At 40.4% G+C, this 14018-nt stretch overlaps 1 protein-coding gene across 1 annotated transcript in view; it reads right to left on the bottom strand.

Moving 5' to 3' along the window:
• The window catches only part of LOC128653286 (amine oxidase [flavin-containing] A), a 468419-nt gene that overhangs the window by 217031 nt on the left and 237370 nt on the right, over nucleotides 1-14018 (bottom strand). The window contains exons 4-5 of the mRNA XM_053706491.1: nucleotides 11460-11564; nucleotides 4176-4267 (exon numbers count right to left, since the gene is read on the bottom strand). Coding sequence (XP_053562466.1) covers nucleotides 4176-4267; nucleotides 11460-11564 — 197 coding nt within the window. The remainder of the gene's footprint in view (nucleotides 1-4175; nucleotides 4268-11459; nucleotides 11565-14018) is intronic.

Here is a 14018-nt window from a genome sequence, read left to right as displayed (position 1 = left end):
CCGAAAGACTAGCTCGTGTTCCAAGAACCTAGCCACAGCTCCCTTCAGAATCTGAGGGGAAGGTACACTCACAAAGAGAGACCCTCGACCAAGGTTACAAGAATGGCATGCCACAGGAAAAGCTAACCTTCCAGGTGCATGCAATCACATGACATCCTGCACGCGAGGCAGGGAAGTTATCCCCACTGAATAGAGGAAGAAAAGGAACTCCAGGGAACCAGGTGGATAACAGCGGTATACTAGAACCTCACCAAAGGAAAGAAAACCGAAAACATAATACTCACATAACACAAAAGCAAGGTGCGAATAGCTGCAGACGAACTTCAAAGGCAAAAACCAATTGATAGGTACCATCCGACCACTACAGTCAGCCCAGTAGAAAATTTCCCATGTCTCCATAAGAGAGAAAAAGAAGAAACAAGGAGATGTCCCAGGACCAGGAAAACCAATCTGGAACTGGGCCGTTCAGATCCATATCATATGGGATCTGGAAAGCAAAGTAATCAAAATGTCCAGTCAACGACAAGGACTAGGTAAAAAACCGGACCCCCAGAACTCGGAGCCGGCTCCAAACTAACAACCACCAGGTTACTCCATCTGAAGATGACCTTGCACCATAGATGATGCAATTACAGCCATGCCCACACTGGGTCTTAAACACTGAACTCTTATGTAAGTATCTCAGAGACTGAACACTCAGCCCCAATGGGCCTTTAGGGTCAACACCCACCAAGTCCGATAGACTAAGGTAGAACTCAAAGAGAACAGAACTCAAACTCTAGAAAGAATGGCGTTTGAGAAAATGTGATAGTATCTAACGACCACTCTGGATCAACCTCCGGGGCCCCTACAGCTCAAGGAATTGACGAATGAATGAGCATCCTAAACTCCTGGCAGGCGACGGATCAAACGAACCGCCTAAACAGGGGCAACCGAACACAGAGACAACATAACAATCCCCAGATCCCCAAAATTATGGGATCAGATAACAAAAAGACCTACCCCAAGGAAAAAAGGGGAAAAGATACACAATCAACCTCGACCATAATGAAGAGGTACTGACGCAAAAGGATCAAATCAATGAGAACAATCCAAAAGAGGTACCAATAGAGGAGAAAGAAATCACCTGTAAAACCAGGTACAGAGGATTTCCATGGAGTCATCTGAACCCCCTCCCCTCTTGGAGGGAAGAAACTCTAGCTCCTGATCCAAAGGACCTCAGGAGCCTCCAGAGTAAAGACATAGCAGGATCCGAATTTTGGATAACCCTGCTAGCTATGTAAGGAACAGGACACCTAGGACTGAGCACAATCCCCTCTGACGCCCCACCCTGAAAAATAAACTAGGACCAGTCTGACATCGAGGATTGAAATGCCTCCCATAACTTGTAGAACAAGAAAACAGCCTCATAACAAGAAGAAGCAAACTCAGTACCCAAACAGGACCAGTCAGTTGTCAAGGGCACCACGTGTCTGATAAAGACCTCAAGGAGCAGTGAAACTAGTACCCAACCAGGACCAGCCTGATATACAGGATGCAACAGAACTGTCAAGGCCCTCTAGTAGACACATATATGGCTTTTCCTGGTGGTGCCCCTACACGGCGGGAACATTTAATGGCTGACTTTTTTCTTTTCTTTTCTTTATTTTTTTTTTATCTTTATTATCAGATTTGTGTTATTACATTTTTTGGTAATTATTGTAAAATTCATCTGATTGGCATCCTGCTATAGTCCAGATGATAATGTAAAATCCTTAATATGTTGACATCAATGACTATCACAAATCTATATTGTACCATCTGGATAATAATTGAAGATGATTCAATAAAAAAAATAAAAAAAGAACTATCCAAGGCCACAGAAAAGTTGAAGCCCTAGCAGGGCTAGACTAAATAAACAGACAAATCGTAGACATGTAAGCTCCGAGGCCTAAACAATGTCTTAACCTTTCTTTTTCTTTTTTTTTTAAGTTTAAAGTTTTTTTTAAGTTTTGCGGTAGTCCATCGTGACTACAAAATCGCTAGTATCAAATCCCAAAGAAGAAAAGGTTTTTCAAAGGAAAAACTACAACAGTCATGAGCTCACAAAAGAAATAAAATACAATCTAACTGGATCAAAATAAAAGAAGGCAGCACCTGCCGGTGAATGCCCAAGAAGAATGGACATACTAACCGGACCAGCTGGACAGAGACCCAATTCTTCCAAATCTCAGAGCTGGGATGAGATACACAAAAAAATAAAAAAAGGAGATGACGAAGAGATTGATCTTCATCCCCCCATTCGTCTAACCCTGCTTGCCATCTGGAACAGAAGACTGAGAATCCATCAACACGTTAGAACTGGGATCCTCCAGCGCTGCCAACACATGCCTCAGCAGGACACGAAGGCGCGCCAGTCTAAATCGAAAGGCAAGACTCACCTCAGCCAGGGCAACTGACGACCCTGGCCCGAAGGCTAAACCCCTGAAGCCTCAGGGGGAACTGCTACCCCAGAGGGCTGATCTGATACAGATTACCCCACGCCTGATGAGCCCTGGTTAACAGAACACGGACAAGATCTTCCTGGAAGATGTAAGTGCACCAACGCCCTAGATATGGCCATGCAGAACCGTGCAGTAACCTCTGGAGGAAACAAGCCCCCTTCCGGAGAAGGGGTAACAGCATTTGGGACACCTGCTTGTGGAGCAACAGAAGGTGCTAGGGAGCATGCCTCACGGGATACGGAATCCTCAGGGGCGGATGGCTCAGCGGACTCTAAGTTCTCCAAATCGGGAGAAAAGAGCACTCTAAAACACCATTCGGAACATAACTGATGGGCTTGGATCACCAGGCCATTTCATATTCTTCGCAAGAAGAATCAGAACCAGAGACATCCGTCTCCAAAAAAATTAGAATCCTCCATAACTTGATTGAAATTATGGATAAAAAAATTAAACGGCACCTTACACCTCCAATTGCTGGGGCACTCACAACCTTCTATGACCCAGACAAGTAGCGAAAACAGACTCTCTCCATCGCCACATGGTCAGGAATACGGAAATGGAGAACAAACACGTGACCACGCCCGGTCACAAGGTGCACCATACAGGCTAAAGAAAAGCACACCAGTCCACAACAACCACACAGCCTGAAAAAGGCCATTATGTTCCGAAATAGCCATGAGCCCAAGCATCACTACACATTAGCAGACAGAAACATGATTAAAGTCCCCCCTGTTCAATAACCCCCCCTCAGGAGATATTAACCCTTGATTCCATAAAGATAAAAGAGTCCCACTGAGACCCTGTCTTCTTCATTACATTACATTCTCACATTGAAAAGGAAAATGAGACAATCTTACTGGAATCTATGCCATGGAACAGGAACACGGCCCTTCAAGTGTGACAGACAGTAGCGTTGCTTCTGACATGGACTTGAGTGAATAAAGCAGGAAGCGAAACTCGTCAACGCGGATTGCTTATGCAGCTGTTAATATGAGTCGGGATGATTTCGCAGAAAGAAACTCCCTGCATCTCCGGACCAACTTTCATCCATGCTCTCACTGAGAGGCTGACAGGACTACTTAAAACTCCAGTCCCATTTCGAAGTGTACTACCCTCCATAAGAGACTATCTTGAATCTTCTGACACTTCTCTGCCAACCTCCTGTGATGAAAGGCAAAGAATGACTGGGGGATGAGGGAAGTGGGGGAGGTATTTAAGCCTTTGGCTGGGGTGTCTTTGCCTCCTCCTGGTGACCAGGTTCTGTATTTCCCAAAAGTAATGAATGCAGCTGTGGACTTTCCCCGTTTAAGAAGAAAATTGAAAATCATACAATATATGTACAACAGAAACAAGAAGTATGTCATACATACTGTATACTTTTCCAGCATGGCTCATGAGAAAACTATTTGCACTGACTACAATAACCTCTTCAATCTATCCAGATCCTATAATCGTCTATAATCTATAAATGAATATAACTGAGAGAAGATAGTGTTTTGTGTGAAGCTACTTCATGGAATAATGGAATTGAAAAATGGAAAGAATAGAGAGAGTATTCTCTTTTTACTGGGCTGAGTATGTACGTGATGAGTAACAATGTTTTATTTTTATTTTTTGTTTTATATAATAAATAGCATTTTTACATTTTCAACACACATATGATGTTTTTGTGTAGCAATAGCAATCATTTACTTTGTCCAACAAACTTTGTCTATGAACTCATTCATTGACATTTTATCCCATTCAACAGCATGAGGAGCCTTCCATGGTGCATCCACTGGAATCTGAAACAGAAAGTTTGATATTATTGGCTATTCAGATTTATTTTGCTGTCTTATCCATTTCTGCACAGATGATACAACTAACGTTTAGATTACACAAATCTGGATGGTGCATACGACTATGTTAAGGTCAACTGCATTTACTTTATTTATTTCTTGAGGGCTAGGTTTTGGCAATGATGTGGGACCAGAGTCATTGAAGTTATTGTCCATACAACATTGAAAGCTCTTATTTTTGTATTTTTAACAATGATATATTAGAACATATACTGAAATCTAATAATAGTCACAACTGTATGGTATGGTAAAACAGACTCACTTATCGGGGGTCAGCTTATTAAACAGCGAATTCAATGTACATTTCACATTACAGAAAGGCTCTCATATTTACATAAAAAAAGATCAAGTAGAACAAGATTATTGCCTAATCATCATTTGTGTCCACACAATCTTAGGGGGATTTCAGTTAGTGTACTGCCTATGCATCCATCTCTGCATAAAATATTTCTTCCAAATGTGATGTTCATACTCCAGTACTGTTACCTGGATTGCCCTGTTTATATTTGATATAGCAGCACATTACTATTTCCCTAAATACTCCTTTGTGTACTAAATGAGAGATAGAGGACTGAAACTCAGTGGCTGATTATTTTTCTTTAGCAATATAGCTAAAATGTTTAAACTTCTTTGAGGAACATCACAGTACTGACAAAACTTCTTAGATCTCATCAAACCAGAGAGCTTTAGAGAATCAGACCCTTAGTCCCCAGTTTTTCTAATAATTATTATACTTAAAGGGATATGAAACCCAAATTTGACCTTTTGTGATTCGGATATTTTTTTTAAAAAGTTTCCAATTTACTTCTATTATCAAATTTGCTTTGTTCCCATTGTATTTTTTGTTGAAGCGATACCTAGGTAGGTGTCTGGAGCACTACAAGGGAGGAAATAGTGCTGCCATCTAGTGCTCTTGCATGTACATAACATTCTTGCAAAATTGAATCCATATAGTGCTCCAGAAATGTGCCAGCTCTTTACATCCGTGCTTTTAAAAAAATTATACAAAGAAAACAAGGAAAATTGATTATAGAATTAAATTAGAAAAGTTGTTTAAAATTGCATGCTCTATTTAAAGGGACACTGAACCCACATTTTTTTCTTTCATGATTCAGATAGAGCATGCAAGTTTCAGCAACTTTCTAATTTACTTCTATTATCAATTTTTCTTTGTTCTCAAACAAAGGACGGGTACAAAAATGCGGCCCTTTCAAAAGGCACCACAGCCTGAAATTACCCGACACCCTACAAAAACTCTAAACGACAAGGGAAAAACCGGAAGCCCAGGTAACTGCTCATCAGTAACACTACCTGCAAAGCCGTGCTGGAGAACACTCAGACCCAGAATCTGCTGAGCACAAAGGCCTCCGAGGAGCCAGCCCAGCGGCTCGACTCCCACGAAAAAGTACCCCTAAAAGTAAAAAACCTCTATCTACCCCCAAGGGGGGGAATAGAGGACCCCAAAAGAGATCCAAAGGACCATCCAAGACAGGCTCAATCAAACTTAGAGAAACCCAAGGTTGCCACAGGACCACTGCCCAGGGAGTCAAACTCCCTAGAAGGACAAGGACCAGAAATATAAGTCCATACTCAGGAAAAAACATCACCAGAAGGCCAGCCTCATAACCATGACACAGCACCATACCACATATGGAGTTCCATAAAACCGCAAGTTCCCTATTACATCATAGCCAAGTCAAAACCCATCAGGTTAGACAAGCATAGACAAGCAGAGACAGGATAACTTTCCTAGCTGTTAAAAAAGAGCTCTCCAAGAGAACACAGAGCAACCTGTAAACAAGAACTTGCGATGACCTATCTCCAGGAAGCTAAGCTGACCCTAAGCCATCACGGGACTTGTCCCACCAAAAAGCGCCTAAAAAACTCGACAACAGCTCCCAACCAGAAATTTCCGGGCTCCAAGAAGCGCCCCATCCCAGCAGCAGGCACCACCAGTAAAGAGATGGGCACCAAGAGCCCCCCCCCCCGAAGGGGAAGACAAACTCAATAACAATAAGCAGTCAACACCGTACAGAGCGGACCAATCCCCAACCTTCCAGTATAACAGTCCCAGTCCAAAGGCTAGTTCTAAGACAAGAGTCCCAGACTGTCGGAGAAAAAAAGGATGGATCTACAAGGAATCAAAACCCTAGAGTAGAACTCTGACCGCTACAAAAACTGGCATGCTCCATGAGTTGACAGGTAACTTCGTGCTCGGGTTCGAAAACCCCTACACTGCAGCCTTCCAGAAGAAGGAACACTCCCCCAGGGAAGAAAGTACTCTGACCCCAAGCAATATAATAACAGAATCCAGTTCCGTGATTCTGAGTACGCCAGGAAGGGAAAAAAAAAAACTACGAGGCGAGAAAAGAAGGACTACAACAAGAGGGTTTGGTTTTGCACACCTAACAAAAACATTTTATATATTAGCACACATACTGTGGAAGTGCTGCCAAAATGACCAAAAGAATTCATAATACAAAAACAGGTATTGGCACACATCCAAACATATAAGACCACATATTTTTAACATATTTATAAATTATGCAAAATATTTGCCTGCTTAATATTTTAAACTTTTAAATTTTTAAATAAAGTTGGGATCTTAGTTACACAATATGGCCATATTCTGCTCAGCCAGTCACCACTTACAAGGTGTCCCAAAATAGACTGGTCCTAACACTATAAAACTAAGCCTTACTAGGATAAATCATTCGATTCATATTTACCAAAATAGAATTCCAACACTGCAGTGCTTGCCACAAATCAAGACTGCAAGAATGAAACTATGTTAAAAATATGTGAAAATATATGTGGTCTTATATGTTTGGATGTGCTCCAATACCTGTTTTTATATTATGAATTATTTTGGTCATTTTGGCAGCACTCCCGCAGTATGTGTGCTAATATATAAAATCTTTTTGTTAGGTGTGCAAAACCAAACCCTCTTGTTGTAGTTCTTAAATCTCAGGGAGACTGACCAAATCTCTCTACTGGTTAAAGCACACCCCACTGCTCAGGTGTGTTCCAAGGCAATTTAATTGAGTTATATATAAAAAGCCAGGGGGTCTCATTCTTGCAGTCTTGATTTGTGGCAAGCACTGCAGTGTTGGAATTCTATTTTGGTAAATATGAATCGAATGATTAGTTTAGGCTTAGTTTTATAGTGTTAGGACTAGTCTATTTTGGGACACCTTGTAAGTGGTGACTGGCTGAGCAGAATATGGCCATATTGTGTGATTAAGATCCCAATTTTATTTAAAAATTTAAAAGTTTAAAAATATTAAGCAGGCAAATATTTTGCAGCATTTATAAATATGTGAAAATATATGTGGTCTGATATGTTTGGATGTGCGCCAATACCTGTTTTTGTATTGAGAAAACAAGGGCCCACGGGCCTTCACAGATACTGAGATACCTCCAAGTCAAGGAGAACACGCAAGAAGCAATCCCCCACCCTAGGTGAGAAGAAAATGGAACAAAGCCATGGTAACCACCTTACCAATATAGGCGAGACCCTTCGGCCAATATCACCAGCCCAGTTGAAATGACAACTGGAGTCTATAAGGAAGCACAAATGTCCCAGAAGACAAGTAGGGACCTGTCAGAGAGACCTCAAACTTAAGCCTCAGGCAGACAGTAATCTCCCATGAGTCAGAAACCCCGCCCTCAAACAACACGCTGGGGAACCAAACCCAAAGGTTAAGCAGAACCGTCCATGCCCGTTCCAGGCAAGAGACGTGTTCCTAAGCCAGAGTCCTCGAAAAACGGAACCGATCGAAAGATCTAACTTCCTGAGAAATGGTAGGAGCGCACCCAAGACAGAACCCTCCACCATCTAAAGTCCGTAGACGTAGATTACCTAGCAACAGCCTCAAACCCAAGAGTTTGAAAAAACTCCTGACCAGTTGAAGAAATGGGCAACTAGTACCCTTGGATCGCAAGGCTATCCTCTGTAGACAGGCTGAATGACCTGATCCACATGCTGGTGAATAGGAAGGACATTTCCCTGACCGCAGAAAGGCGAAAGTCTGTGACTGACTTCGGACCTCCTACCCTCAAGCCCGAAAGGCTAGATCTGCATAAGGTCGAAGGTTAGCATCCAAGAGTCTAAAGACCATGGTATGACAAGGGGCAGTTCTTAGATTGAGAAGACTACAGTCTCCAGAAATCCTTACCGTATTGGTCTCCCGAAATCCCTGCAACAGGAATAACAATGGGAGCCTTGCATCTCCTGGCAGAAAAGTCAGGGAGACTCCTGCACTCCACGTACTGGATCAAACGAGACGCTGAGAAAAAAGGAGCACATGCTCCACACTTCCAGAACAGATGATCCGACCCAAAACGGGAAGGAAGGAGATGATCCGACCCAAAACGGGAAGGAAGGTAAACTCCGCCACGGCAAAAAGAATGCGACTAGGCAACAAGAGTCGACATCCGGAAGATATCACAAGTTAAGACGTAAATTGTCCATCACCCAGAAAACTAGACCTCCGTGGAAAACTACGGTTCTGAGTCCAAGTTCAGAACTGGAACTGATACATAAAAAAAAAAAAAACGGAGACGTCAAGGAGATTAGCTTCATCCCCAAACGTCTAACCCAGCTTGCAATCCGGCATCTAAAGCCTCTGATCCTTCGGCCCACTAGGACTGGAATCCTCTAGCACCGCCAAAATGTGCCTTAGTAGAACACGAAGACGTGCTAGTCTATAACGGAAGTCAAAATTTTCCTTCGCCAGATCGATAAACAACCCCGGCCTCAGAGGCCGACGCTTCCCCAGAAGGCCGAACTGAATCACACGATCCCACGCCCCAATGGACCTTGGTTGACAGAACACGGGCAGTGCCTTAAAAATATTTCACTTGGGAGATATAAGTGAGCCAGCACCATAGATATGCCATGCGGAACCGTGCCGTAACCTCTAGAGGAAACAAGCCACCTTCCGGAGAAGGAGTAAAGGCCATAGGGACACCTGCTTGCATAGCAAATGAAAGTTATGGGGCAGGTCTTAATCCCAAATCACATGAAAGTAAGGATTTGGCTGACTTTGTCCCTAAAACCCAAGTTACCAAAAATGGCAAATTAAAACCCAGATATTACCTCACCGGACATAGAATCCTCTGGGGCGGATGGCTCAACACACTCTAAGGTCCCTGAGTCAGGAGAAGAGAGTACTATAGAACGGCAATCGGAACATAACTGATGGGCATGGATCACCCGGGCCATTTCATATTCATCACAAGACGCATTCTCCACATCGGAGACATCTGTGTCTAAAATATCAGAATCCTCCATAATCTTGGGATTACAAAAATGACAAACACTAACTGGCACCCTCTTTACACACCCAAAGGCTGGGGCACTCACCACCTCCTGAGAACCAGACAACCAATGAGCAGACTCTCTGTTTCCACCCAGTCAGCATACAGAAGTGGAAAACAACGCAACCGGTCACGAGGTGCACTGTGCCAGTCACAAAAAGAGCGTGCAAATCTAAAATGATTGCGCCAATAGATGATAAGGCTGTTATGTTCCGAAAAGCCATGAGCCAAAGTATGACTACGCATTAGCAGATAGAACCACATGAGAAACATGATTAAAGTCCACCCTGCTCAATAACCCCCTCAGTAGATATTAACCCATGATTCCTATTTTAAGATAAAAGGAGTTCCACTGGGACCCTACCTTCTCTCGTTACCATTACATTCACATAATGAAATAAAATGAAACGATCTTACCAGAATCTGCGCTGTGGAACAGGAACACGGCCCTTCAAGTGTGACAGATAGTAGCCTCGCTTCTGACATTGACTTGAGTAAATAAGGCAGGCAGAGAAACTCGTTAACGCTGATGGACAAGGAGCTGTTAATATGAGTTGGGATGGTCTCCATAAGAGACTATCTCGAACTTCTGACACTTCTCTGCCAACCTCCTGTGACGAAAGGCAAAGAATGACTGGGGGATGAGGGAAGTGGGGGAGGTATTTGAAGCCTTTGGCAGGGGTGTCTTTACCTCCTCCTGGTGGCCAGGTTCTGAATTCCCAAAAGTAATGAATCCAGCTGTGGACTCTTCCTGTTTAAGAAGAAAATGTGATATTTGTACTATATGGCCATTGTTTATAGTAACATCTGTACTAAAAACCTCAATAATAAATCTTATTTCAAACAAAAATACAGAATTTACTGAATCTTACCCAATAAAATATTTTAGAACTCTTTGTTTTTGGTAAAAAAAAAAAAATGATGACAATCTAGTCTAATATCTATTAACTAAACCACCATCAATCTTTATCAAAAGGTGGTTTAAAATTCGTGTGGATCACTGCATCATAATGATTTAGAATTATATATATATATATATATATATATATATATATATATATATATATGTGTGTGTGTGTGTGTGTGTGTGTGATGAGTGTGTACATAGTCTTGGCTCTGAAGTAGCTGTTCAAAAATATGTGATTACTCATTTAGATAAATTCTATTATTAATACAAACACTAAGGCGCCACATGACCAAGTACAATTTGAACTAACCTTTCCGGAGTATAAGGGATATGTACACTCACAAAAGTGGAGCACCGCTATGATCGCAGGCTACATGAGGTGATCTAATATCTTGCTACAAGGAGCTGCCTGGGCTTCACAACAAACCGATTATCTATGATTATCTAGACTGTCACAGATATCTTCACCTCTTTATTGAACGTGAGATCTTCCAAGTTATCACTTTACAGATTTTGGACTATATATATTTTTATATTGTTACAGACATTGGACATTATTTTTTATGATTATATTTACCATCTATGAAATCTATTTTTTGATTACTCGTTTGCCAAGCAAAAATATGCACTGCTGTTTTGAAAAACAATTCTGGAATCAACTAGATATCTTCATGACGGATTTTTTTTAATCCACATCTGTAGCTTACATAAAAATCTTTTTGCTCTTGTGTTATTGCCGTTAAACTAGAGGAAGGGGAATTTTACATGTATGTAGCAGAGGGTGATCTTGGGGATTAGGGAAGCACACATGGTTTAAAAAACAAACAAAAAAAAAACATTGCGTTATGATTATATACCCTTTTTACATATCCACATCATGCAGTCATAAACCATATAGAAGATCAATACCTCTTTTCCCCATTCATCAATTGTCCTCCACAGATTATTATAATCTAAAATAACAAAAGGGTTCCATGCTGGTGGAAAAGATCCCTGGAATGGATATGTCTTTCCCTGGAGATACACAAACAAATAAAATACATATATTAATTAGTATTATTGCAAAGAACATCTGTGCTGAGCTTCTGAAGAATTATGAATATGTAAGACTATATACTGTGATTAAACATATTTTCTAACCCATGCTATGGTGGCAACTACAATTAACACAAAACAGAGTGATTGTATTTGTTTTCAGGATCAATTATCTAATTCTATTTCTTTTTTTGCCAAGTTTCCTTTTCATAATTGGCTTCCATGGTGTTGGATCTAGGTCAAACATGGGAAATGATAATCATGGCAGCAGATAACTACTTCAACACTACTAATAATAAAAGGATGACTAAATACAGTAGAATTGCATAATTAACAAGTGCAAAATAAATAAACAATACAAACACACTTACTCTAAATATCAAATGAACAGTAGATCCCACCCCCATTTGCCAGCCCCCTGTATCACGTGACAGCCATCAGCCAAAGCCCATCAAGACTACCCATATTACTTGTGCAGTGCAAACTTACTTATTTCTTAGGATAGCCTTATGTGTGTCCCAGGCATTTCTGAATTATTTCATAGTACTTATGTTTATCGCCAATATTGGAAGTGTATTCCATGAATCAACGAGCCTTTCTGTAAAAACTGCTTCCTCACATTTCTCCTAAAATTGCTAAACTCTGACTTAAAATTGTTACTCTTTGTTTTGCTTTTTGTTTTTTTTTGTGGAAAATGCTTTTAGCTTCAACTGAGCCCTCAGCACTGAAATAAGAGACAGTCTACTTGAAAAATGATATTGCTTACCAACGACAGATAATCCCTTTATTACACATTCCCCAGTTTTGCATAACCCACACTATTATATTAATATACTTTTTACGTCTATGATTACCTGTATCTAAGATTAGTATATGATAAGAGGTGGCTGCAGCTACTTAGAAACAGGCAAACTTAGAGGTTATAAAGTATATTAAAATAACAATACTGGTTATGCAAAATTGGGAATAGGCAGTAATGGTGTTATCTATCTTTTGAAACAATATAAAAAACAAGTAGACCGTCCCTTAAGTCTCTTCATATATTTGAAGGTTTCCATCATACCACCTCTTTCCCTTCTCTCCTCTAAGCCATACATATTTAGATCATAGAATCTTTCTTTTTTACATTTTATATTTTAGACCATGCACCATTTTAAGACCTCCTTTGGATGGTTTCTAGTTTATTTATATCCTTCTGGAGATATGGTCTCCAGAACTGTACACAATATTCAAGATGAGGCCTAACTAGTGATCTGTAAAATGGCATAATAACCTTACTATTTCTTACTGGTAATACACCTACCAATGCAACCAAGAACCAACCATTCTACTGACCTTACCTACAGTTATGTTGCATTGTTTACCACATTTAAAATAATCTGTAATAATAATCCCCAAATCCTGTTCCTCTTTAGTTGCAGTCAGTTATCTACAATTGAGTCTGTAATTGGCCTTTGGCTTTTTGAATCCTATCAATCATACTCTTGCACTTATTCATATAAATTTTAGATCCAATTTATTTGCCTAGACCTCCAGTTTTTTGTTTTGATTTCTTAGGAAAAAAACAAATTAATTTGCAAAAACATATATTAATTCCATAGTTTAAGTTCTAATTTAAATTTTCAAAAGGAAATTCGGAGCTTAAAATTACTGCCAAATTGGAAGCTTTGCATGATATCAGTGAATTCATCACACGACACCAATGGCATCAGTAGTGACAAAAATAGACCATTTAGTCTTTTTACAGTAGGAACTAGGTTAACAAGAATTTAAAGAAACAGATTCATAATCCTACACTGTATGCAGATTAAAAATAGCTTGATAGATGAAGGGTCCTTATATATCTCAGAAGGCTTCAGGAAACTGACAAAATAGCAGATCAAACAGACATGCTAGTACATCTCATCAGGAAAAAGGCCATCACAAAAAAAAGTTATCCATGGAGGCATTAAGTATCTCTCCTTACTATATCTCACAATGAACCTCATACAGAAGAAGAAAAAACAGGGACCACAACTCCAGGTTGAATGTACATAGCAAAAGTGATAATGTGGCAAGTATGATTTTCATACTAGTGATGCCATTGATTGTACCATTGATAATATACTAGGTATGTGGTTATTGATAGTATTACAATGCATTTATACAATTCTACAGATATCTACTGTTTAGATTTATTTAAAGTACACATACAGTATTTCTGTTGGTTAATCAGAAAGGCTCTGCAGCCTTGTAAGTGAAAAACAAAATGTATGCTTACCTAATCAATTTTTTTTTTTCCTGGCATGGAAAGTCTACAAATCCATTCTAATTACTAGTGGGGAATTCAACTCCTGGCCACCAGGAGGAGGCAAAGAACACCCTAGCAAAAGCTTTAAGTATCCCTCCCACTTCCCATAATCCCCAGTCATTCAGACGAGGGAATACGGAAAG

This window comes from Bombina bombina, chromosome 3 (assembly GCF_027579735.1).
Source record: "Bombina bombina isolate aBomBom1 chromosome 3, aBomBom1.pri, whole genome shotgun sequence".
Classification (NCBI taxonomy): Eukaryota; Metazoa; Chordata; class Amphibia; order Anura; family Bombinatoridae; genus Bombina; species Bombina bombina.
The sequence above is the reverse complement of the archived record's forward strand: the minus strand, read 5'-3'. Positions and strand labels throughout refer to the sequence as shown.